The 27,067-nt window shown below is 37.6% G+C and overlaps 1 protein-coding gene across 2 annotated transcripts in view; it reads left to right on the forward strand.

Annotated features, from left to right (window-relative positions):
* The first annotated feature begins 5,509 nt into the window (after nt 1–5,509).
* LOC112598144 (zinc finger protein 395) overlaps nt 5,510–27,067 on the forward strand; it is a 31,340-nt gene continuing 9,782 nt past the window's right edge. For both annotated transcript variants that reach the window (XM_025344512.1, XM_025344513.1), the window contains exons 1-4: nt 5,510–6,173; nt 8,220–8,377; nt 11,683–11,852; nt 16,237–16,448. In XM_025344512.1, coding sequence (XP_025200297.1) covers nt 5,799–6,173; nt 8,220–8,377; nt 11,683–11,852; nt 16,237–16,448 — 915 coding nt within the window. In that variant the 5' untranslated portion in view covers nt 5,510–5,798. The remainder of the gene's footprint in view (nt 6,174–8,219; nt 8,378–11,682; nt 11,853–16,236; nt 16,449–27,067) is intronic.

The raw sequence follows: 27,067 nt of genomic DNA on the forward strand, positions 1-27,067 counted from the left end.
AAATATATCTATTATAATAACCAATAACAACAAGTCATAACACACCGACAACAATAATAATATTATTGCCGTAATGCCGTGTGGCATTATTGGTGAAGTCGGTGGAAACGTAGGGCGCGCGGCTGCCCGCGTAAACAAAACAACAACGGAAAACGCCGCGTAATAAAAATACGCAAATGTTTGTTGGCCGTGTGGCCCGTTCGCGCGAAACGTAAGCAGCGACAACGTTGAGCCAACTCGAGAACGTGCGCGCGCGCGCGTGCGGATATTGGCGAAGCGCGATGGCGGCTGTGTTCGTTGATTAAGCGGCGTAAGGGTCACGGGGCGGCGGTGTAGGGACGCTAAAAATATTACGCAGTAAGCGAAATGACGGATGAAAAAACTTTCGCCGGTGGTACCCGAGCGTCGTCGTCCAAGTCGTCCAAGTCGGTTACGTCACAGCAGCACTCTTGGCGGGGCACCGCACCAATAATGGTGTACGATAATTATCGTGTCGCCAACGTACGCTCTGCACAATGTTTTCGCCGTGCGAACCGCCGTCTCCGCCACCGATTCGCGCTAGCGGCGCGGAGACCGGCCGGCCGGCCGGCTGACGGGTCGTGCGGCGGTAGGTGGACGCGCGGACTGGCGTACTTGCGGAAAGCGCGTGCGCGCGAGTCCGCGTGTGTGTGCGCGCCGTGCGCGCGCCGAGTCGATGCCGAAGTGGGTCAACCAATGTAAACACGGTACCGAGGTCACCGCAGACTCCCCTCGCGCCCGGCCGTTTGCCACCGTCGACGATCGTGCTGAAAGTTGTGTTTACGCGTGTCAGCTGAGCTGCCATCGAGGGCCAGCCGGCCGGTGAAGTGCGCATCATAGTAATAATAATATGTAGAGAGAAAAAATAATACGCACACGTACCGACCGGCCGGCGCAACAACAGTTTTAGCGTCGTTATTTACCGCTTAGAATTATTATTGTTGAAATTCGCACCGCACACACAATAACGACATACACGCGTACCTACCATCGTTATAATATTGTCATACGTATAATATAATATATATTATATAAATTTTAAAAGGCGCCACCTATGGTAGTGGAGCGATCGCAACATTTTCGCTTTTCGCATTTCTCTGTCAACGAATTTTTGCGTAGACTTGAGAGTCATATAGGTTAGGTACTGTACTCTTAAAATAAGTACGCGTATACATAAATGGATAAATGTGTGCACACTTACGTGCATACCGTTTGTACACACGATTCGCCTCGGTTTACCATATTATTATTTTAAAATATAATATTATTATTATCGTTACCGTTTTGGTTGCCGTGGCTCTTTTGACCCATTTGCAAATCACATAAAACCCGGTCACGACGGACATTTTGCTCTCGCTCTGACCACGAAAAGTGGGTCATTCCGGTACTCAGTAGTAGGTCTTACGTCTATTACGTTGCTCGGCATCGTGTTTATATATATATATATATATAAATATGTACACTACACAGATGTAATAATGTATTTTATACATGCACAGTATGCACACAGTATGCACTTAGAAGCGAATTTTTATATTTTAAATATTACAGGCGGATTATGTATATCGATATTATAAATATTATACCTCTAAATACGTATATTTGAATTTAAGATGGCAAAAGGACAACAACGAAGAAAAACTTTTTGAACATCCTAAAATTCAAAGTTTATTCGCCGACTCGCTGTTGCATATCAATTTAATATTTTTAATAGGATATTACTGATTTGTACTTATCATGCAAACATTAAGTTGTTGACATAAATAACTGTAAAAGCGGGATGCTTCTCCCTCATTCCCACAACACTGTGACCACTGTGATATGTGGGTAAACCGTATACATAATTGTATTAATGTCACAGCATTCATAATATTGAATACAATAATACTTCATTGATCAATAAACCCATAAAAATCTAAACTATAACTCGGAATGATTCGGAGAGGGCTGATCCCTCCATTCGTCCCTTCCATAAAATCCGTTAGGTTCGCGTATTATGTATATTCATGTAATATCATACATATTATACATTTACGTAAATTAATACGTGTAAGAATCGAACGATATTAAACGCGATCGGCGTTCATATACGACGATACGTAGGTATTCAAAAAATCAAAACGAAACAAAAACAATCAACTGCGCAGAATATTTTAACATTGAAATGTTTTCACTCGCACGAATATTATGTAAAAAATGTACCTATTATTATTGTGTAGACCGTAGACATAATATGTATCGCGGATCCAATGAAAACGTGTTGGACGCAGTGACGACCGCGGTATATATTATAATTTATCGTATAGATACCGTATACCACATTATTGTGTGAGCCTGAACTACCTCTATAATATTATGTACAGACGCTTACCGCTTACCAGAAGTCACATCATTATTATAATGGTTTTTATTAGTCGTAAAATAAATGACAAAACATCACAGCGACGTCTCTCGACGGCTAGTTCTCGGATCGTCGTGTTTTTTTGCGTTAATTTATTGTGTACCAATATTATTATTACTCGTTATTGCAAAAATAATACAGTTCTATGCGCGTTAGACCTGTTGTGTACGGATCTGTTTATTCGATCACAAAGACACACACGGACGCAACGATGTTTCTAATAAAATGTACGGCATTACGCTGTTTTTGTTCGGCGCGGGGTAAACGAGATTCCGAATGGGAAATTTACACTAGATAAAAATCTAACATTATAGGCAAAGGCAATAGCCTTAGAATTTTTGTTACGCGAACAGTATAAATTTGTAATATAATGTATAATAATACGCATGTGTGTATGGTGCTTTTAGAATTATTAACACAATGCGCATTGTCGATGTATTTAACGATGTATATGTGGTTTGCGTGTCAATGACAAAAAGCTTTAAGACAAAAAAAAAAAAAATAAATAAATAAATAAATAAATAAAATAAATACAAAATTGTTTCAAAGCCACATTGTACTGTTGGGTTTCACCTTAATTTGGGCGGGGACTTAATTACACCTTATACACACTACGGGTTCAAAGCGTATTACAAAAATACAATCGTTAAAAGCATAGATTTAGATTGTTTCCGAGGTGTAAATTTCGAAATAAATAAATAGCATAGAACTATAACGGGTATTCTAAAATAAAAAATTATTATTATTTTATAGTTTGGTTTTTTGTTTTTTGAATTGATAATAATTCTACGATAGTTAATATCGCAAAAGATGAATCGCGAGATGATTATATTGATGTTGTGTGTTTTACATTAAATAAACAAGGATAAATTATGCTTGTCTGATGTTAATGCCGAAAGTCAAAACATTAAAAACATCAATCATATTTTTTATCTGCTATTGTCAACGCGAAAACCGTGTTGTATCTTTTTATTTATCTATCGTTGTATCTACATGTATTTATTTTTTTTATTTAGTTAACTATAATAAATGTAATAATTAATAAGTTTATGTATCAACCTACTTACCTATATAGGATTTGGACGTTTTAAAATATTATTGTATTAAATAATAGATGTATTAGTCTGTTTAGAGGAGTGCTATTACATTATAGGTAGAGTTTTAAATTGAGTGTTCATTGAATTAACATTTAATTTTATTTACATATCATATGTAATATGTAAATGTAAATAAATGCATATTATTAAGAATTATTCTTTCTATTATATTTATGTTTAGTTATTAAAAATCACTACTATACTTTTATTTTTTTTTCTCGTTAAAATAAAGGTTTTTTTCATTAATGCAGAAATAGGTAGACTGAAATAGTTGTTTAATTTAACACTTAAATTAGAAAATAAAAAATAAGATTAATCTATTAAACAGTTTTGAATAGTAATTTTTTTTTTTTACAAAAGAATTATAAAAAAATAATGATACGTATATATTATTCGAATAGATTTTAAAAATAATAGAATTTAAAAGATCTAAATAATATGTTAATATATAAAATAATTTATTATAATGAACATTTTGAACTAGTTAATTTTATTTAAAAGTTATACAAGTTTTTTTTTTATTTTGAATACCTTTTACTTTTTACATAAAATAATGAAATTGTGCTTATAGGTACTTATATTTTATATAATGGCATACACTTGTTATTATAGCATTGCAACATTGAATATAAATGTTAAAACGTAATTTTGTACAACTACCAATAACTGAATACGTAGAAAAATAAATCTAAATTCAAACTTTTTATTATGATTGCTTGTTTTTTATACATTATTTTCCAAGTAAAGATATAATTATCACAAAAATTTGTTTAAGTAACAAATTATTCGACTTTGGTCATTCAAACACAAATATATTGTAATATATTTAAAAATTTGCAATAACAGAAACTCAATTGTATTGTAACATAATAAAATTTTTTTTTTATTAATTGTTCGGTTGATTTTCTAGAATGATGTTTTATGAATTTATGATATGTATAGTTTAAGCCTAGATAAAGATGTTTTTTGCCATTTTGGGTGGTATGGTAATAGAGAACTCCGTTGATTTTATTTAGTTTGTTTTAGTAATTTGTTTATCGGTTAATTAATAATGTCGATAGACGATATGAAGGGTAATCCAGTGTCATTGTGCAATTGTTTACTTTACACGAACCAGGGGACTATGAGTACTATTCTCAGATATTCAATTTATTTATAGGTCATACCACTACCGGCACTACCTGCAACCTATATAAATAAATTATATCTTTATATATATGATACTATTTTATATTATGCAGGATGCATTTAAATATAATGCACCAATGTAATGTAATAGTGATATTGTTATTATTATGTTGTACGATTTAAGTTACTAGGTTAGATATGGATATTTGTGTATTACATAAAATAATACAATACACAATTATTATTGTTATTGGAAATACCAATGACGACGCAAATAAAAAATAAACCTTTAATACGAGTGATGACGTCATTAATATGTGCACCGAAAGCGTAATATTTGTAATATTACGCCGGCCGCGGCTGAGCTTGCGACTGAATCAAAAGCCCATTGTGGACGAAAAAAAATGTCGAATTTATATTTCATGAAAAACGTCAGAAAATCAGTGTTGATTTCCTTTGTGAAGGAGAAGTGGATTCAGGATGTGCGTCGTAATAATAATAATAGAGTACGAGTGTGGAACGCAAAACCGGGTCGATAGGGTACGGTAAATTGGTATCACTGCGCGGATACCGGCAACCGGCATTGTCAGCTGTGGCGTTGAACATTTGTGCCAAACCACGTACATAGTTCCGTTTTACGCCTTGCCGAAGCCGGTAGTCTTTCGCTGTTCAGCAATTTGGCAGTTTGGCCTTAAATCACCGATTGTTATTGTTGTTGTCTCATCGTGTTCCCCATTGACCGGGTGTGTTCCGTGTGAAATCAAATTTGCAAAGACAATACATTCGCGCGAAAACAATTTGAAAAAAATCGCCGCTCAAAAACTTTATTTTTTTTTCTACGATACAAATTGGTGTTTTTTTTTTTTTTAAATTGCAAATTAAAAATAATTACTAATATATATTATATTGACATAGTCTTTTTTTTTCTCAAATATTATTTTGGTCGATCAAAATGTGTTGTTACAATTTCCCGAATCGGTACGACGGCGGGGTGAGTGTCGATTGATATTGGACGAGAGTGACACCGGTACGTATATATATTCGTGTTTAATTTTTTCCGCCCGTTTCTCGAGATCGTGCTTACGCGCGATAAACGATATCGATCAATCACGTCGTACCACACCGCCAAGCTGGACGCTTCGTTTGCGATTCCGATGCGGCACAAGAACGGGTTGATCGCTGGCGCCGGTAAGCGGCTGGCCAAGCGGTCCATCATCGGGACGCGCGTCTGCGCGCCGTCCGGTGACGACGGCAAGCTTTGTGCCGGAATCATAGCCGCGGTCAAGACGGCCGCGGACGGCTCCGAGACAGGGTATTCAATTAGGTTCGACGACGGGACCGGCGGCGGTCGCGAGTACCGGGCCACCGAACTGGTCGGCCCCGGTTTCCAGACGCTGTCCGACCTCCGGCTGATGGCCGGTCAGCGGGTGTACATTACGTTCAACGGTCGTGAGATATCTGGTGACGTGGTCGTCCATAGACCGGACACTGAGGAAGTCCGCGTCTCCATCATGCCGCACGGGCACGAGGTGAGTGTACAATAACAGCGGATAATGGATTTATTATTATGTTCACGATAGTGTTTCAAATGTAAATTATCGACTTTGCATAATTAACCCACAGCTATGACGTAAAAAGTTAATAACACGGGTATGCGTGAAAAAAATAAAACGATCGTATTGCCAAGTGTAAGCGATCCGATGTTAGCGAGTGTTATGCGTTTTTTAGCGCTTTATGGCGGCGGGACGATAGCCCGTGCGTTTGGCGCCAAAACGGATGTGTTTTCTTTCGGTCTTAGTCGCTCCCCCGGCCCGCGTCCACTGCCCCGTTGTACTTGTTGCCGGCCGGCGCGAGTGCACGGCTGACCGTGCGATTTAAACGCGTTCCGTGTTTGTTGACAAGTAACAATAACCGAGTCGGCTCATTGCTATGTGACCAACTCGTCGTCACCCGCACACGGAACTCCGGAATATTCGTGGTCAGCGTACGCAGCAGTTTTCCGCGTAGGTACGCCAATTTCACCGGGTTGGCGGCGGTTACGATATGCATGCGCGGGCGACACGGTTGCCAACCTACCGTCGTGGCCGGCCGGTCGGGACAAGCGTTTGTCGATTTTTAAATATTCATACGAAGTATTCGTCGGACGGGACCCGCCGATACGTGTCGGGCTATACACACACGGCCAGGGAATCTCTTTTTTGACTGTGGTCCCGCAACAGCCGGAAAGTGGCAGCAGCTGTTCAATGGGGTCGAAACCCCCCCATCTGCGGTATTTATGGAATTCCGTGTTTTTAATCCCTTCGACACCCAGACGTCGTCCGGTTATAGCGTAACTGTTTTTGACGATGTTCGAGTTTCTGATTTTTTAAAAAAAAAAATCCCGATGGGGCCGGGTTTTGCGAAAATCATCGATTTGAAAATAGTTTTTTCGTCATATTGTACAGGTGACGTGTTACGAAAACTGTTCTCAAGTCAGTGTCCAACGGATTTTGAAATATTATGTTATTTAAATTATTATTATATTTATTTAAATGTGGCGTCCGCGGATCGCTGCGGGTTCCGTTCACTGCTGCGCAGTTGAAACCAGTTGGGTGAACGGGATGCAATACGGGGGGTGAGACTCCTAATGCTCCTTATTACTTTCTACCTCATTTTTATTATTTTTACATCATAAGCTGCCACCGCGGTGTGTGTATAACAATAATAATATAATAATATACACTATACAATAAAATATACCTTTCTCCTGGTGTACGCGAGCGGCGTGCGACATTCCGTTGTAACGATTTGGCGAAAGGATATCGTAATTGCGTCAAACTTATCCCCTCTCATAACGCCTCCGCCTCAGTTATACGTTCCTGTGTACTACTTGGTGGCTTATAACTCGTAACCACAATTAGCTCGTACCGGGGATGCCTAGCTGACAGAGGTGGGAAAAGATCGCAGATAACGCATGTTATCGAAACTTGGGCAATAAACTGTATGCATATTTAATATTTACTATTTATTATGATTAACCGATTAGAAGGTGCTATATTTATGTGATTAATTATTGATATACATTTATTAAATAAACAATAATTCACAATTGCGTTGTGCTCGACCTTGACTTTGCCGTGGCGTGTGCGCGACCGATATCGCAGGTTTGATTTACAATCCGGGTCATCTAGTCGAGCCATGGAAAATCGCATAAATCTCACTTGTAAGTTTTCTCGTAATTTGTATCATCGTGGTAACCGCCAACCGGTTACAAGTATGAAAAAAGTTTCTAACCTCGAGTTTAAATAGAAACAGTCACTGAAACGTTTTGTTTCCTTATTTTATGAAAAATAAAATTATTTCATATGACTGAACTTTGAGACATAGGTGTGTATGAGTACGCATTTCACCGATTTCACAAGGAAGCGAACCGGTCTTGCGGGCGGAGTGAAAGCATTGCTACTATTTTATAAATTGATTAAATATGAGGTACATAATTACCGGTGGTTACTAAAAAATGATGCGTTTTTGATTATAGCCACCCTCGCGGAATGCAATTTATTTACAACCAATATTTACCGTTGTTTTTTTTCTAGGGATCCATTGAAGTAATAAAGAAATTGGATGACGTTCGCGTTTTAGAGTCCAGGAAATCAGCTCGGTTAATGGACCAGGATACAGATTTCGCTAGGTTGGCAGACATGTCGGACAGGAAACGTAGTTCATCCTCTCAGAATGTTGTTGAAATCAGCGGGTAAGTGGTTTTTGTAAATAAAAAATAAAATAGATTATTATTTCTAAATTCATTTTTGGTATTAATGTTGCGTTGCGGTTTGATATAATATCTTCTTTTTTTTCTGTTAACCTTTGACTGGTTAAAATATTACAACTGGACATAAACACTAAGGTAAACAAAGTTCTTTTAAGCATTTATATGTTTATTATAGTTCTGTGTGGTTCGATAGCCGCGTAATAATGAAAATAATATACATTCGTAGATAACGTCGAGATAAAAAATATATATAAAGGTTTAGACGAAGACAATAGAACAGTTCAATAGCCCGAAAATATCGTTAAACATAATCATTGTAATAGCTTATTTCATTTCTGAGTTCTGATGGTCATATAAATGAAAGGTGCCAGGATCCCTGACACTCGTTTGGGGCATGATGAATTTACACTTATTTAGTATTTACTATTTTGGCACGGTGTCGTATTCGGTAATTAGGCATCAGTTTTCATTATAAATAGAAAATTATTGATGGTATAGCAATTGTATAATATCATATTAGGTATTCAAATAAAAAAAATAAATTTTATTTTTCTTTACTAAAAAATAATAAAAATAGTCCGGTAGTAGTATGTAGGGTCGTCAATGTAAAATGTAAACATGAAATTGTTTTGATAGAGCGTGCAAATGTGTGGGCTTATTGTACGATTTTGATATATCGTTTTTCATTTGTTGAATAATATTATTCATATTATATGCTACTATATTAATAATAATTATTATTATATTAGTATGAGCGAAAAAGGATAACACAAAAGGAAGGAGCGGGTGATACAAAAATGAAAACGATCTGCTTTGCAGGCAGTTACGGTATTTGGCACGGTGTTTTCTCTCGTTATACAGTTGGGTTGTTGGTCTTAAATTTATTTCTCCGCTGAATTCTTATTTCGATGTGCGTGGGATGGAAAAAAATATTTTACGTCTTCTCATTAATTTCCGTCGTATGCAGTTGGTTTTTAATAATACAACATCAGTGGAACGCTACCGCTCGGCGTATATGCATATTACGGACGAGATACTAGTGTATTTAAAGAAAAATGTGCATTTGATAGAGTTCCGGTTTTGAGACTGCATCATTTTTCGTCATTGATTGCATGTCGGTCTTGCAGAATCCTCGCAAGTGTATATTGACATTATAGCATACGCCCAAACGATATAAACACGGCGTAATATATTGTGACTGCAAATAGGTCTACGCAGTACACACTTTTATATTATAAATGGTGGTCCCCCTTCGCGTGATGCAAATTATGTCCGGGAGACCTTGTCGTGTATTCCATCATAAAACCGTATTTCAGATTATTAAAACATACTTGTATTTTGGGCGGTGACTGGTAACACGGAGAGGAGGTGTATAGTAACGAAAAAAAACATAATAAAAAGAAATAGCGGCCCTCGGATCAGCTGGTATTTTTTATTCAAGGTCGGTTGACATACGGACGACCTTGCCATGTTGCCGATGTGCTACTGCTGTAAGCCGGTAAATCATTTAAAACCGGTGCACTGTCAGTACTTGTGTCGCAAATATATTATATTCATATAAAGCGTTGTAACAGGTATAGCATTATATAGTACATCATGTCATCATTAATATACTCTATGTAGGTTCACACATGCCGAATACGGTACGCAATCGTATCGTAAAAGGTTCGCGTCCTTGTTGTATAGCCCGTAAACCGTAGGCCCATTAAGTAATATACCAGTCAATTCAATAATTAATCTGTGTGTTCTGTTGATGTATTTTTTATAAAACAACAAAATAATAAATTTCATATACAATATACATGCGAAATAAATGTAACGACATTTTAGTTATTTATAGGTATTTGCCTGTAATATAATCTGAATTAATTTATAATATGTTTGTATACTTATATAATATTTTAGTATTAACTGGTAACGCTAAAAACAAATTCGGCGGCACGTTTTACTGACATTTTTTTAAAACACAAATGTCAATCGTAATGTTGAGTGAAAAATGAACTGTACCCTAGGTCGCGGCCTTTATATGATTAGTGTTATGAAATCTGATTATTTCACTGCATGCATACGCGTTCACAAATTAAAAACAATCAAGTTCAATAGGATTTCGCAAGGTTGTTGGCGTCGCAGGTGCATGGAGTGCGAACACGACAAGATTTTTAAAGAATATATACGTACATATATAATGGTGTGGGTTATATCAGCGACCATGAATGAGAGTCAAACTGCTGACGGTTGTTATTGTAGTTTTGGCCTACTTATTGCTTTTTTCAGTCATGTCGGGCGTGGTGATATTTAAGAAAATTGTCGTCATTTAACATTATTATATTGTTATTGGTTTTTTTTTTATGTTATATATATCCCGGAACACTTTGGGACCGGCACACAGCGGAGATTTAATTAGTATATATATATATATATGTATAAACTTACTATTTCAGCGGATAATAATTGCGCAAATAAAATCACTCGGCCATTACATACAGTTACGTAATAATAATGGGGGTTTATTTACATATAATGTGTATCATAATATATGTTACTAGTCGATCTGTATGGAGTACGTACGTTATGGTTATAATTTAAGTGCTTGCTTATATAAATGTTTCTACATGGTTGTTTGCATTAAACTTATTGATTGCATTTTTACATGTGTAATGAAAAAAAAAAAAAAAATGTTGATGGCGATCAACATTTTAATAGTGTTTTTTTCTACATAGAAAATCCGGTTGATAAATCGAGCAATTTCTTCTATTTGTATTACCTGTAAGGATATACTATCGAAATTAAAATATAGATATCCAATATGATTTATTAAAATTAGAAAATAAAATAACCCAAGCTCGATTTTAGACCGATATAATTTTTTGAATTATAATATTGATGAGTTCAGAATAAAGGAGATACATCCTAATGGCTACATAATAATATAATATATTTATAATAATATTTAAGGAATTGGTTTAAATTTAAACCTTGATAATAATAATTAGAATTAAAATAAACCCTCACTTGCTACCTAGTTCCGTCATCCTTGATGTTTAAAAATAGAATTTGTTTACCAGGTGTGAATCCAGTCGTTTACCCTGACCTTCCACCATATTCTGGTAGAGGTTAAAGTTTTAAAATGATATCAAAATGTTGTTGTTATTGAAGAATTTTCGTTGATTTTCTCTGTTTTGCTATGTTTAATAAGTATTAACGAATAGCGCTTTGTACTGCACGATTATCAAAGTTTAGAATCTAAATTAAAATGTATCATTTTTCTGATTTATTTAAATCTACAGGTCCCGAAAACGTCGGCCCAGTAGTAGCCAAGATCAGGATGAATCCCGTGAAGAGGAAATGAAAGACGAAGACGACGATAATGAACCAAAAGAGGAAGAAATGACAGAATGCACTGCGGCCTTGGTGTTGATGAGTTTATCATGCAGTCCCCACTCGCCGTCCATACAAGGTCGGTATTTGAATTTAATGCACTTTTTTGCAACGATTATAATATGTCGGTATATTTTTCGTAATCGTGTACGAAACGATATAAAATTGCTATTGTTTTCGATTCCGTGTATCGTTACTCGTTATATTACATACGGGCACTTTCACCCCGAATCCGTTTGTTATATTTTTTGCGCGTTCTGTCATGAGAAAACCCAATGGAAACTCCGGTAAAACGGTCGCAGTCGGTAACTCGACCCGGATTATGGAGCGGGGGGATGCCGATTGCGCACAGAGATAAAATAGTATTACAGTCGCGTGATATATATATATACATAATAGGGGGAGGAGTGATATTTTTGTATATAATATTATATTGTACACGATATGGAGGGAAGTCGATACGCGGGATTTCACTTTCAGTCATGCTCTGCAACGTCCTTTCTCCACGGTTTCACAATGCAACAATATCGCCGTTTCCAAAAAAACCTAAATATTCATTTACTTGATTTACGTTTTTAAAAACGACTGCCGTTGTAGTTCGATATATCGTGTATACACAATATACAGGATGGAGCGTAATAATAATATCATTTTAATGTTATGCATGTATAATGGCAATATTATCGCGCCTATTGCACATGGTTAGTAGACGTGCGCGTGGCAAATGACTCCGCGCTTCAGGTGTTACAGGGTGGTACGCCGGCTACACATAATGGTTACATATATTTAATATAATATACATATTTGGATATACAGCTGTATTACCTATACGTATACAGGAAGCTACAACATGCAATCAACGCGGTTTCGTTGGCCGCCTACTATATAATAAATACCATTTATGTGTTGCAGGGATGCCTTTGTGGTTTGTGCGTGTTTTTGTTTTTCGTTTTACGGTGCATTGACACCGCCGCGGCCGCACTACCGTGGCACATACCTTTATAACAAAAAATAATAATAATATGTACTTTAACCGGCAGCGGTGCGTTGACCTCTGATTTGACCACTGCTGCAGCAGTGTAGACGGACCGTGTACCTATATAATATTATAGTGTGCACCTATACAGCATAATATATGGGTGGTATAGGTGTATAACGCCTTATTGCAGCAGCAATGAGCGATGAAAAACCACGTTTAATGTATACGCGCCCAACGCGAAAATTGTAATTGCAACGTCCGTCGCCCGATTTAATAATATTATGCATTACACGTAATGTGTGCATATAACGGGGCTCTTCGCCGCGCGTCTAAACATTAAACGATCCGGTTGTCGTCGTGTGTGTATAAATTATAACGGCCGACGACGCGTGTAAAACTCGACCGGGCCCGGCGTTACACGCACACGCTGCACTTCTTATTTCACACGTCTCGCAGCCGACGCATAAATCAGAGATCTCAAAACTTATCGTATTTCGTATACCGCACTCGATCGGTTTTTCTGTTAAAGCACCACTTGACCCCCGCACATAATATATAATAATATCTACGTATGCATTTATACTCGTGTATATATATGTATTATGTAATATGGAATCGAGTTTGTGGTTTTCGTTTCGTCGCGTCGACAATATTTTGTTACTATTTATGAATTTACGATTAATATTATGAATCGATCGTTTTATTTTTAAAAAAAACGCCACGCTCGCCGCCGGATCTGGGCACGGTCCGAGCCGATGCCGCGGCCGCCGCCACCATCTGGCGCGCGTGGAGTTCTTATCATCGCTTAGCCGCCGCCGCCGCCGTTCGGTTATTCAACGACGACGACAACAACAACAACAACAATAATAATAATAATAATAATAATTCACCAACGCGTTTAATATTATTATGTAGAGAGTTGCCCAACTGTGGCCTAGATATGATAATGGTAAAAGTGAAAAGCCAGCTTTCTATGCGCTGTACCGCCGCGGTGGCCCGCCTCGCGCGCTCCGGTACACGTCTATGCGGCATTTCGTAACCGGGACGCAGTGTTAAGGACGCGAAGCGCGCGTGGCCGCACCGCCACGGCGTAACCGTTCTCGCGCTCCTGCTGCATGCACCGGCCGGTTCGCCCCGCCAACGCGCGCGTGCAGCGCAGAACGCCCGACATTGGACGTGACAAGGACGGGCTGCGCTCGGAAACTGTGTCGCCGGCCGGCCGGCATGCGTGACACATAACATTCGCCGAAACGCACAGACGTATGTTATGCGCGCTCGCTCGTCATGTACGTTGTTGAATTACACGATAAAATTACTAGCCGAGTCCCCCCCCCCCCCCCCCTCCTCGTCATCCCAATAACCACCCAAAGAATGCGTCTTAGTTTCCAGACTTACAGATACACGCGTGTATTATGAGTGAGTCATTTGACTGTCGAAATCGTGTCGAGCGTTGTACGTGCTGCGTGTGTGACGCATCCGTTGTTTCCTCCGATTGTTCCACTCGACACACGGACAAGAGCACGCGCGAAACGATGATACGACGAGTGTGAAGAATTCGCCCGAAAAACCGGGTTTGAACAACACTCGTTGTTATATAATAACATAATATACGATGTCAAGACGCGCGTCGCAGAAAACCGAAACAGTTTATTTTTTAACCAGAAACAGTGACGTTACAATAACGTTCACTATATAATGCACAACTATGCCTCGTAAATCCCCCACATCAGCGTACAATGTTCATTTGTAGTAGAGGTGCAGTGTGCACGACGATGTTGCGCAATGAACTTCTAGTTATCTTCTATCTCGCGAATGGCGTTTTCACGACTTAAAATGGTGTACCTACCTATATCATAACGTTATGATTATACTGCGTTTACGTGTGTACGGGTAACACGGAGGACTTGTACACAGAACTCGGTTGAAAATCTCCCTGCTCCGCGCTACCGTCGTCCTGAAATGCCATGTCCGTAAATGATCATTAAGGGAAAATGTAATGGGGACCTAACTAAAAAATATAGACAAAATCGAATTCAACCAGTCATCAGTATACCTATACAGCATTAGTGTAATTATTAACGTTTATATGGTATATCCTATCCGAACAACGTTCGAAAGTTTCAAATCGAAATGTAGTTTTAATCTATTATAATTTGCAGTTAATATTTTTTATTTTCCATTTCGATTAACTGTCGTCATCTATAAAGGTTCGTTATTGGATCATATATTTAGTAGGTATTCGATATTAATTTACGAGATAACAATATGTAATTGCGTGTAAAACTCTTGCGGTAGGTACCTATGAAGTATACGACGTAGTGTCTTATGTGTACATTGGCAGAACATTTTGTTATCAGTCGATTCTCATCACTATGCTGCACTTGCTTATTAAATATTGCATTAACAGCCAATATGTACACGTTTTTACTGCATTATCGCCACATGCATTATTATTTATTCGCATACTTATTAAAAAAACTGTAGTTCATAAACTGAATAATATAATACTATATAATGAGATTAGTTTGATCGTGTTAAAACTTGTCTAATAACAAATATAACATTCTGTATCCACACTCGACTGTTATTCTTCACTCGACCGTTCTTTCAATGATGACCTATAAATGAGATTTTTCAGATGTTTATATATAGGCATCGCGTAAAACACTCGTAGATTATTTTAATTTCGTTGATTTTAATCCGGAAATTTACAATTTCGTGTGTTTTCATTGTCATCGACGTCGTTATTATTGTTTTTCATGTTATAATTTGTACAGTAGGTACATAATGTTAAAACGTCATCATTGACGTCCATCACGTACGAAATGCGTGTTTTGATTGTACATAATATTATGCATACAATAACTGTCGTTAAACAAATATCAAACAAATTTTGATTGTTTGAAATATTAAAAAGGTTTAAAAACAAAAACTAATAAAAAAAAAAAACAGCGAAATTCACGTTTGCGCTCATACAAGGACGAATCGTTGTTGTGCGTGTGAATCGACTTACACACGCGCACTTACGCACAATTGCACAAACACACGAGTGTTAATAATAATGTATACGTATCCATACGTCGTGTTTTTTATTATTATTATTCAACTCGCTCTAACCGACTACGACGATTCACCACCTGACGACAACAGTAATAACCGTCGCCCCCGCGTACCGGTACGAAAGCGTCATTCGATGACGTCACATCACGGTCGCCTACGAGCTTATTTTCGGGCGGCATAGGCTGGCGTTTGCGTGGGGGCCCCCCGCGAGCGCCCGCCCGTCACGCGCGCTCGGTCTCTGCGAATTATCTTGCGTTCGCTCAAGCCTCTCCCCTTACGTTTTTCTGTACCACCCGGTGTTAATATAATATTATTACTATTAAAATCGCCATTTTTGACATGCTTGATTGCTATTTTTGATATTTTAACGATTATTAAAAAAAAAAAAAATCACAACCATATGTTTTTTGTACATTATACACAGGACGCATTACGCGCTGCCAACAACCCGAGTCACTGTCCACCAGCCCGTCCACATCCAGCGAAGGAGCTTTTTCGTGTCGTAGCTCGCCGTCACCACCGCTTAGCGAGTCCAGCTCCTCGGCCGCTTGGAGCGGACGCGGCCTGCCGTCGGTCGTCGATGAAGGCATCGGTTTAACTGATGACGATTTCGAAGACGTGCCCAAGCGAAAGAAGGTTAGTAGCATATGTTACTATATGATAATAACAAATAGCATTTTCTACGTTTTGTATATTATAATATAATGAAATTAAAAAATATTGTTTCGGCGAGTTCAACGGTTCAATTGTGGTATTTCACATACTATTATCATATTTCAATTAAACATGTAGGTATCGAAAAAAACCGTTGTTTATTATATTCGTTGATATACTGTTATCAGTGATTAGGCACAGTATCATATACAATAGTTGTATTATAGTTTTAGAATTATATGCAAATGTGCATATATATAGATCAACGATGCAGGCAAATAGTGCTTGATCTAAAAGTGTTTTCTTTGCATGACATTATGACGTGTCCCGGACCTCGTCGAGAAAACAGAAAATTCTCTATGTTACACGTTGAAATTAAATTTCACGTCAAAATGATTGTGATTGGTATATTACGATGTATGTTTAGAATAATTGCTCCGATAGCCATCATCGTCCATCCGTATATGCACGCGTGGACCGTCATTATATATTTCCTCCTTTCTAAAATGCGCCTGAATATGTTTGTGTTATTGTACATACTATTATATTAACATTACGTTAATTTGAATGCTAAGAGATAATATGTGAAATATAAAACTAATAAAACGGATACGCCCCTGTTAGCTTGTTAAAAAAACCGCTCTTTGTTTTTTTTCGCATGCTGATTCTAGTGTTATAGTGTTGGTATTACTTTGTTTAATTATTTTTTATTCAATAGCTAGAATTTTCTAGGTGTAGGTACATAATAATAATAATTACGGTAGTGCTGTAGGTTTTTTCCCCCGAAAGTGCGCTGATCCGTTAGTAATAGATATCTATATTACAATTTTCAGTTGAGCGCTACAAGCCGTGACGACAATTTTAATTTGTTAACTTTATTTTCTCGTGAACTGTTTACCCACCTCCAAATTATATTAACGCAATCATAAATCATTGCCTGATGGCAAATAAATGTATTTTTTAAACAATAATCGCCGTACTTGGATAAAAATTAAAGTTTAACATTTAATCAATTTGACAATATGAATAACTTTTTCTACTCAATTAAAAACCATAGGCTGGTATTTATAGTTCATGAATCTTATAAAAATGTTTCTCACTAAGTACGTACATTTATAATTTTTCATATTGAAATAACAGCAAGTATCTATTTATTTATATAAAAACATAATGTTTGTATAATATATGTATATTATATTTTATGTTAAACATTAATGATTGTTTTGTGTAAAAATAATAATAATACCTATTTAGTTAGATAATGTGTTGTATACTAATTCAAACAAAACCAATTCATATTATTTTGATGTATTATTTAATTATATCATTATTATTAAACAAAACTTTTTTAAAATGCAATACCTATACCAACGCGTTCGAGTGTCAAGTTTACAATCATCATGTTCTGTTTGTCCTTTAAAATTCAAATATGTATTAATATAATGATAATTATGCTAAAATATATAATTACTCGATTAATATTATATAAGTAATACACCCTGTAATGGTAAGGAAAATCATCGATAAAACATTCCTAGAACATGTACAAACTATGCATAAGTTCTATAATATGCATCAATGCATCAATGCATCATACTCGGTACTAATCTACTCCCTTCCTAACAATTGCGACACAACAAATGTATAATAGTATATTATTCGTTGGACAAGCATTCGAAACGACAACTTTCATTCTGTAGCCATTGAAGAAATCAGTTTTCCTCGTGATATTTATTAAAAAATTTATTTACGGTCGATTGATAAAAATTGGGATTCGAATCATAGGAGAAAGTGAGAGGTATTCTTACGTTTACAATCGCTCATTAAAAGAATGCGAACACGTATAACATATAGTAGCCACAACGAAAGAGGCGTATCATAATATTCATAATACGTATATAGTTGCACTTGGAAATATGAAATATGCGTTTAAGTACGTAATTGATTTGTTCGCAAAACTCTACAATATGTATCCCCAAGTACAATACTATTATATCTAGTATCATCCTTAATACACGGATAACTATGTACGTTAGCAAAAAACAAATTCGGACCCAGTAGGAAATTGCGATGTGTATTGCAAGAACGCTGGATGGCAGTAGGTCGAACGGATTCTCGTCCCAAAATTTGCCACGCTAACTGCCTTAATCGTGGTATAAAATATTATAAGTAGTAAGTATCTCTGATGACGGGTGGTGTCGGGTTCTACCTTCCACGTCCATTTGTTCGTATATAATATAATATAGTATAACGTCGTAATATGCTTATTTTCCATTGCCGAGGTATATTGCAAGTCGCTTTTACAAGAGTAATAATAGGTATTAATAATTTATATCCTCCAGTCACTGGAGGGATTGGTGGTAGTTGGCTTTGTGTCTGGGTATTCACTATTCACCCTAACAAGACCGGTTTTAATTTTTAAAATATCTGCTCTATTGGTCTTGGAACGCTCCCCCCACCAAAACAGCTGTTCACAATTCCGAATTACAACACAATAGCTTAAAATTCTTTTTAAACTCGATATTATTTTCCCTTTTTGGAAAACCTCTGCGTAAATAATAAATATATAATAAAAATAAAGTAAATACATTGTGCGCGTATGTGTATCGACTGACAATGAAGTGGTGGTGAAGGGGATACTGGAGTGTCAGATTGCATGCTGCAACGTGTGTCATAAAGTCCTTGGACATGTCGGTTCCTTGAATTTTTTTTTTTTGTTGCAACTTTGGCCTTGCAATTTTCGCAACTGCACTAGCTGCTGCTTGTGGTAGTGCACGTGCTCATTATATGCCTTTATTATTATATATTTTTTCACGCTTGTGGTATACGTATTTATAATCTATGCTAGTCTAATTTTGATTAAAAATGGAATAAACTTATAATAACATCAAATAAAAAAAATAATTACGTTGCGTAGAAAAAAATTCTATCAACCTTCGAAACATGCATTTTTAGTGGTTTCATAACGGGAACAAGTGGTCACCCAAAAATTCCGATTGTCATCGGTCATTTTACACACTTTTTCTACTCCCAATCCGCTGATTGTCGATTATTTTATAACTAAAAAACTGCACACATCCACCGCCACACCGCGATTATGGCACGCCGGCAGTGATAATTTTGCGGTGTGCCCAAGTCTAAAAGTTCGATTCGTTTCATTACGCATACGTTCCCACCATGGATGCGTTATACCGCTATGTGGTGTTTCGCTACAATCAGAACTGTGTCATACATATTATTATAACATGTATACTATACAGTTTTTAGGTACACTCAACAATATTGTTTATTTATTTTACGTGTCTCCGATGTTGACAACATTTTAATGGGCATACTCTTGTTTACTGTTTACCGTACTGGAATTTTCAACATATATACGCTGGCCGTATACCATATTATCATTACGTCCTGTTTACTGGCGATCGCGTTGTGGATTTCTGGATAACAATATTATGTCGGAGAACCGGTCGCGCCGCGCTCTAACAAAGGACGCCAAAACGGCCTTGGCGTAAAAAAAAAATTGCAATGAAATCGCGCGACACGTGCCGCGTCCGTAGCGCGCGTCATCCGTGCGAAATTTCTCGCAATGCATTTCCCTTGTACGCGGTCCACGGACGTGGTCGTCACCCTGTCCCCCTACTCGGCCGCTGTTCCGCGCTGGTATATTATTATTACCATTGCACTGTACTGCTGTTATTACCGCGATGGCGTCTCTCTCTCTTTCACTGTTCGACGTATACCAGCTGTGGAGGAGGAGGGGCAAGTCGCTCCGGCGGTAACGAGTGGCCGCGTTATGGCGGCGGAGCGGAGGTGACACAGCGGAGGAATAATAAGGGGCCCCTTTTGCGCACGCCCGGGAATGTTCTTTGTTCCGTCGGCGGTGCACGTGGAGCGAAGACCAGCACGTGTGTATAAGAGGGTGGATGGCGCGGGGCGTGCGCGCTGGTCCGCGTCGCAATACCATAACAACGCGGCCGAGCGAGCGGGATAGCGTTCGCGCGCGCGCACTCACACTTGTTGTGACAAAGGAAAAATGGCGTGTTCTACTCTCTCCGTTCGGGATATAAACAACAACAACAACAACGTAAAACTTTCGTAGATTCCGTAACGGGGTCGGAGGGGTAGGGAAAACGGTGGAAATCGAAATCGGCAAAGCGAATGCGCGGAATTTCGTGTTTACGGCTTTTACGCACCGAACCGTAGTCCGGTAGATAAAACCGCGATTTTGAAAAGCAAACGAAAACCGGTGGTATACACACCTGCGCCAAACGGTTTTATCATCACGATGACGATTGACGACGACGATGGGGCGATAAAAACAATAAAAGCAATAATAAAATATTAATAGTGTGCGTTCGAAATATTTACCTACGTGCGAATGTTTTACGAGCGAGATAGATAACAATAACGGGACTCGCGCGATGCGTGCTGTGCTGCGTATGCGCGGTATCGATCATTGCCGGCCGGCATTCGGGAACACGTGTCCCCCGCGCGCGCGTCTTCCGCTCATCCTACCGCTGTCAACTTCTACGCACCGACGTCCGTAGTTCGACGGCCGGCGCATCGAATCCGGCACCGAGTTAATAATTTTACGACGCAAAAAAAAAAAAACGACGCATCTCTCTGCTTTTGGCGGACGGACCGCGTTGGGAAATCCCCGCATCATAGGCCCCCGTAACGCGATCATCGTCGTCGTCGTCGTCGTTGTTGTTGTTGTTGCTGTTGTTATTGAGCGAACGAACGTATAGTAAATCATGATGATAATAATAATATATAAACATGCAATACTACATGCCCACGCAGTGATGGAGGCGGCGGCGGTGACCGGTCACTGCCGATGCAGCCATCACTTCGCGCGTTGTTCCGACCCGGTTGAAATATCGAAACCGTAAAATTCGCCGCCCAGAGGTTAACAACACTGGCGATGATTCAAATAGGCTGAAAAAATAATATGAAGAAAATCATCGCGTGTATGTAGTACGTACTACTACTACCTATCTGTTTTGTAACGGAATTTCCATCGTTCCTCTCTACAACTGCACTCCGGCGACCAACAGTTAGGACTGTGTTCGTTAAAACTTTAATAATTACTCCACAACCGGACAACCCCCCCCCCCCCCGTGAGGCATGGGGATTACGATTCCGGCGCCGTGCATAAAAAACAGAAGATTTGTAGGTATATTATCGTTGAAAGTTGAAAGATATCCCGTTTGAAACAATATACATTGTCGGAATCGTATTTTAATTGAATTCGCATAGCTTTGAAATTTGGAATCGTAATCCATTATAAATATATCATGTCGGGAATGTTTTTGCTCGAAAACTTATTTTTATGGAAAATATTTTGTTTGAAATGTTTATTATGAGGCTTACCTCAACGTATTGGTCGCGAATAAATAATTTTCCGTGTAAATACGTTTTTAAGTTAATAGTATTCCAACAAAAAACATTTCAAATAAATACGATTCCAAATTAATATTTGTCAATGGTTTTATTTCCAAACATACCTATAAGTTTTCGAGCAAACACTTTTGAAACTTTTGAAACTAAATACGTTTTCAGGCAAATAACAAACAACAAAATTTCTCTAATAAATTCATTTCGGAAAAAACATTCAAGCTGAACGTTTTTCAACCAAATACAGCCTTTCGTTCGCCGAAAAAAAGTCCAATAAATATAGCCCTCGGACGTTTTAAGACTGTTTTCCCATATAGTGTATTTTCCTTGGTATGAACATAGTTTACTTTATTTTAGGTTTATTGGTGGCGGGACGAATACGGCTTTCGAACGTGTGTTAATTACTATTTTTAAGGCGAAGGTGAACGTCCCAGGGTCGTGTACCTGTACCCAAGGCATTACGTACGTAGAAAGCAAAACGTAACGACCCAATAATCGATTTAATATCGTTTTTAAATGGTCCGTTTACTTAGTGTTCTTGGAATCATAATGTGTCGCATATTATTCAATTTATTGGTCCACCTATACACGTCATACCTACGGGTAAATAATAAAATATTTGTTCACACAATTATAATGAATACGATTTTATTTTCGTCGGCCCGTTCTACATCTATAAATATCCATATATAATAATATTATGCGCGTGTATATTACATATTGTGTAAGAATAATAGTAATAATAATAATAATAATAATAAATAATGTTCTTTGCGGTCTCGTCGTAGTCGTGTCCTGTCCTCGTGGACGTCGTCGTTCAGTCGTTGTCGCCGTCGTTGCCGGCGGCTCTGGAGTTTCTTGAACTTGTGTGTCTACGTGCGTGTGTGTGCGTAGAACGTTGTTGTAGGGATTGAACGCAATATCTAGAGAGACCGATGCAACACCGGGATACACCGTCGGGTTCGGCGACCCCGTGCCGCCGATGACTGTACTCGCTCGCTCGCTCCCCCTCCTTAGCACACTGACGCCGCCGCCGCCCCCGTGTGCGTGTTGTTTATATGTTATTTTCACCATCTATCCACGTTCAATAACACTATTATGATATCCGTTTCGCATAATACCGTATTATTGTTATTTATTATTATTATTATTATTATTGTCATCGTTATCAATAATATTATTATGTACGGTCCTTTCCGTGTGTCGCGAACGCGAATACGGAAGTGAACAGCGAATATCTCACGTTCGATAAGCGGGGTGATATCGAGAGAGAGTTATACAACACGAAAAAACGACATGGTGTGGCCGCGTGTGCACACGTACGGTGGCGGTGCACGTTATACGCTCGTCGGCAGTCGCGACAAATAATTATTATTGTTTCGTAGCAACAGTCATTATCGCAACAATTATTGTGACCATTATGATTATTATTGTAATGATATAATGTTGTGACGACTGTTGGGGCACTACCACCATTAACCGGTCATTATACGGTCGGGTCGTCGTGCGCGTGCGCTTACCGTTGGGGTAAGAACCGTCTGCGGCGGTACGTACGACGAGAGTCCGGTGACCTCTTCTTCCCACCGGTTGCTCAAGGACGTCGCTCGTCCCGGGTGTAACGCACTCTTGAGCGCACCCCTGTCGCCGCCGCCGACACACACGACGCGATATTTTTATAATATTATATTATGCATTATAATATGTTATTATATGTGTGTCGTCCTGTACGAACCCGTCCGACGAATGGTTGCGCGCGGTACTTAAGTAGGTACACTCGTCGCGGTCGTTTGTTGGGTTCTCTCGGCGTCGTATTTCTGTTGTGTACGGCGTCGGCCCGCCGTCGTTTTCTCCGTATCCTTTCCCCCGTCGCCGGTCCTAATTTCACGTATATACTACGATTTCTCGTTTCGATTTCCGTCCATCTAACCATTCTAACCTCTGCTGCAGGTGTTGAGGTGTAGCGTTTTTTATTTCCCCCCTTCAAATTTGAACATCGCGTTAATGTACGTTTTCTCCTCCGGTACGCACTTACACGTCTTTCGGGTCACACAATAACATACAATATTATAATAGTGTTATTGTTATCATTGCACTTGCTCACAATATAATGCTTTAATACGGAATATTACGTATCGTGTTATTTATTTTCACCGAATATATGCTGCAGTATTGCTTTCCTCTTCTCAGGGTTTTTCGATTGTACGTGGACTGTGAAGAAAGCACGGCACCGGGTTGTGCGTTCTCATCATGATCGTAGTATACGTATATGTACCGTGTATATTAATACATAATCCGTAAACAAGAGGGATCCGCTCCGAGCGGTATTGTGACGCAGTAGAATTACAGACGTAGTAGAATGGGGGCTGTTTTTTTTTCACCCGATAAGAAGAGGAAGGTTAAGGCGTACATCGTCCGAAATCGGTGACGTTTTGTGTGTATAGTGTATACAACTGTGGCGGTGGTGTTCAAATCTTTTATCCGCGGGCGGTCTCCAGCGGGATAGACGTGTTTTTTTATTTATCCATTCTACAAAACGAAGCGGTTCGCTCTAAGTCACTTTTTGTCGACGACGAAAAGATTTTATCGTTCTATTGTAATGTATGAATTCGTGTAATTCCAGTTACGTAATCGACCCTTACTTATCATCTTACGCGCCCGTATATTTGTGGGCAATATTAATGATTCGATCGAAAATCGAAATATTTCATGGGGCCCGGCGTCCGAAATCTTTTACATTATCTATTGCCAACGCTGACAGCGCTGAGCTATCACAGAAATCGAAAAAGAATCAAACGCTTCAAGAAATCAGTATTGTTCTAGGCACGTTCATATGTTTTTGTCTTGTTATTGGTTAAAAGATCCGAGTTACCGCCATTATACGACTGTGTGTTTATAAATAACCCGCCTGTTTAGTGTTTGTGTATTTAGAATAGAAGTTTATTAAACTATATCAATTCCGGCAACACGTCCGAGTCGTCCGACCGAGTTCCTCCACTAACCGATGCTCGTTTTGAATCCTGTATAAACGTTTTTTTGTGTATTATTGTTACACTATATATTCTGTATATTGCTATCGGTGTATAAAAGATGATTATAACGATGTGTTGATGTTAGCATGTGCTTAACTATACTGATTAGTGATTTATTTACACTACATAATATAATTTGTATATAAACGTATTGATAATACATGAAACATGCGGAGAACTATTATAATTTATTGATTATAAAATATCTATGTGTCTCGATAATAAACATTAACAAAGAAAATACGATTAAAAGCAGAGACAATTTCATTCTTATAATATTATTATCAAAATTTGACTCTTGTTTTACTAAATACCATCATTGTTGTTACAAAATTATGTGGTTAGAACGGTATTCGAAAATCTGATGCAGTATTGACCATATTATCGCTTAAATCATCACAAGGCCGATCGATTAGACGATATGTGTGTTTTTCAGTATATCGGTGGCGTTTTATGATGTATCACAACTTTCACGAATTTGAATCTAAACTCTGTAGACGTTCTTTTTTCAAGCAGTTTCGCACATAGTTAATTGTGACATTATTTTAATGTTTGGGCTAGGATATGTTTATAAATTGTCATTTTTAATTTTGTATAAATAATATATTTATAGTGCCTCTCACTCCTACGTTTATATTTATAGTTTTTTCCCAGTCTCGTTGTCGTTCATATTAGCTTACGTAATATCAGACTGCTACCGTTTTTATTATTTTTATGCAATTGTAATGTTGTATGATTTCTACGAGTATATTGATGGCTTAATGACATTGAAAAAATTCCTATTTGAGATGTATTTAATACAACACTAGCCAACTGTGAAAAAGCTAAATTACATCGAGTAGTTCACTAGAAGTTGAAAAAGGTTATCGCTATCCACTATTATTAATGGCCTTTTATAAAAAATGATTATATAATAAATTTATTAAAAACCATTTCGCATAAAATGTTTTGTTTTTCTTCTTTTGGTTTGCACTATAATTATCCAGAGTAAAATTGTTAGCGATTTGAAACAATAGAAAAACATACATTTAATACATTATAAGTACATTTTTTGTTAGCACATATCGTCAACAGCTTATAAATACAGCTTATGAATACTATGCGGAAAAAAGTCTTGTGCAATTTAATTTTTGTCCTTGTAAACGATCTTGTTATTTATGTATTGGATTGCGTATAAATTAATACTTGTTCATATTAGTGTGATTTTTAAATATAAAGCGTTTATTATTATAGATATTAAGTCCCAGGTAGGTCGTAACGACCTACCTTTAGCAATCATGTATTGACTAATAAAAATCTGCAACGTTCTGTCGTTCGGTGGTTTGGTCCGTTTAGCAGTCATGAAAAGAATAATAATAATAATTATAACGATAAAAATTCTTAAACGAGTAGAAAAAACCGTTATTGTAATGTACAGTTGCATAAGTTATGTATTTCTTTTGTGTATAAATAATGTACTGTGTGCGACAAATTACTATGATGGTTGATAACAGTTTTTTGTTGTACGCGAGGAGTATAATTATGTATATATATATATATATATATATTAGAATTTTATTTTCTGTTGGTGTTTTTGTGTAGGTATTTTAGAAGGAGGTTGATCAATAAATAATAATAACAGAGAATGTTTTCGTATATACATAATATTAATTATTATATTTATTTAATATTGTGATATAATATATTGTATGGTTATTATAATAATATTATATTTGCCAGAGATAACGATTAACAGTTTAACATACGATATAGAATTACGCCAATTAAAATGTTTAAAACGACGACCTATCTACACCGAAACGTGTGTACACATACACACGCGAGCATACACACATACAGTAAACACTCGTGCGTAATTATTGTTTGGCATAATATACAAATTGTATATTAATATTAATAACTATTGTTCGTCTTATCTCTCCTGAACGTGCGTTTTATTTTTTTTATTATACAATGTAGATACGACTCGCATAGTATATTAGTATATTACCTTAAATTTTAAAATCAGTACGACAATGTTATTATTAATAACTTCTTACTATTTACCTCTTCTGGTGTGTCATTCCTCGCCTTTTCCTCCTCTTCAGTCTTCACTCTCGATCACCCGTTCGTGTTTACATCTCGAGTTTATTATACTGTATGTATACTGCGTATTATTATTATGTTATAATATTA

Source organism: Melanaphis sacchari, unplaced genomic scaffold, assembly GCF_002803265.2.
Source record: "Melanaphis sacchari strain LSU unplaced genomic scaffold, SCAv2.0 Contig45_pilon_pilon, whole genome shotgun sequence".
Classification (NCBI taxonomy): Eukaryota; Metazoa; Arthropoda; class Insecta; order Hemiptera; family Aphididae; genus Melanaphis; species Melanaphis sacchari.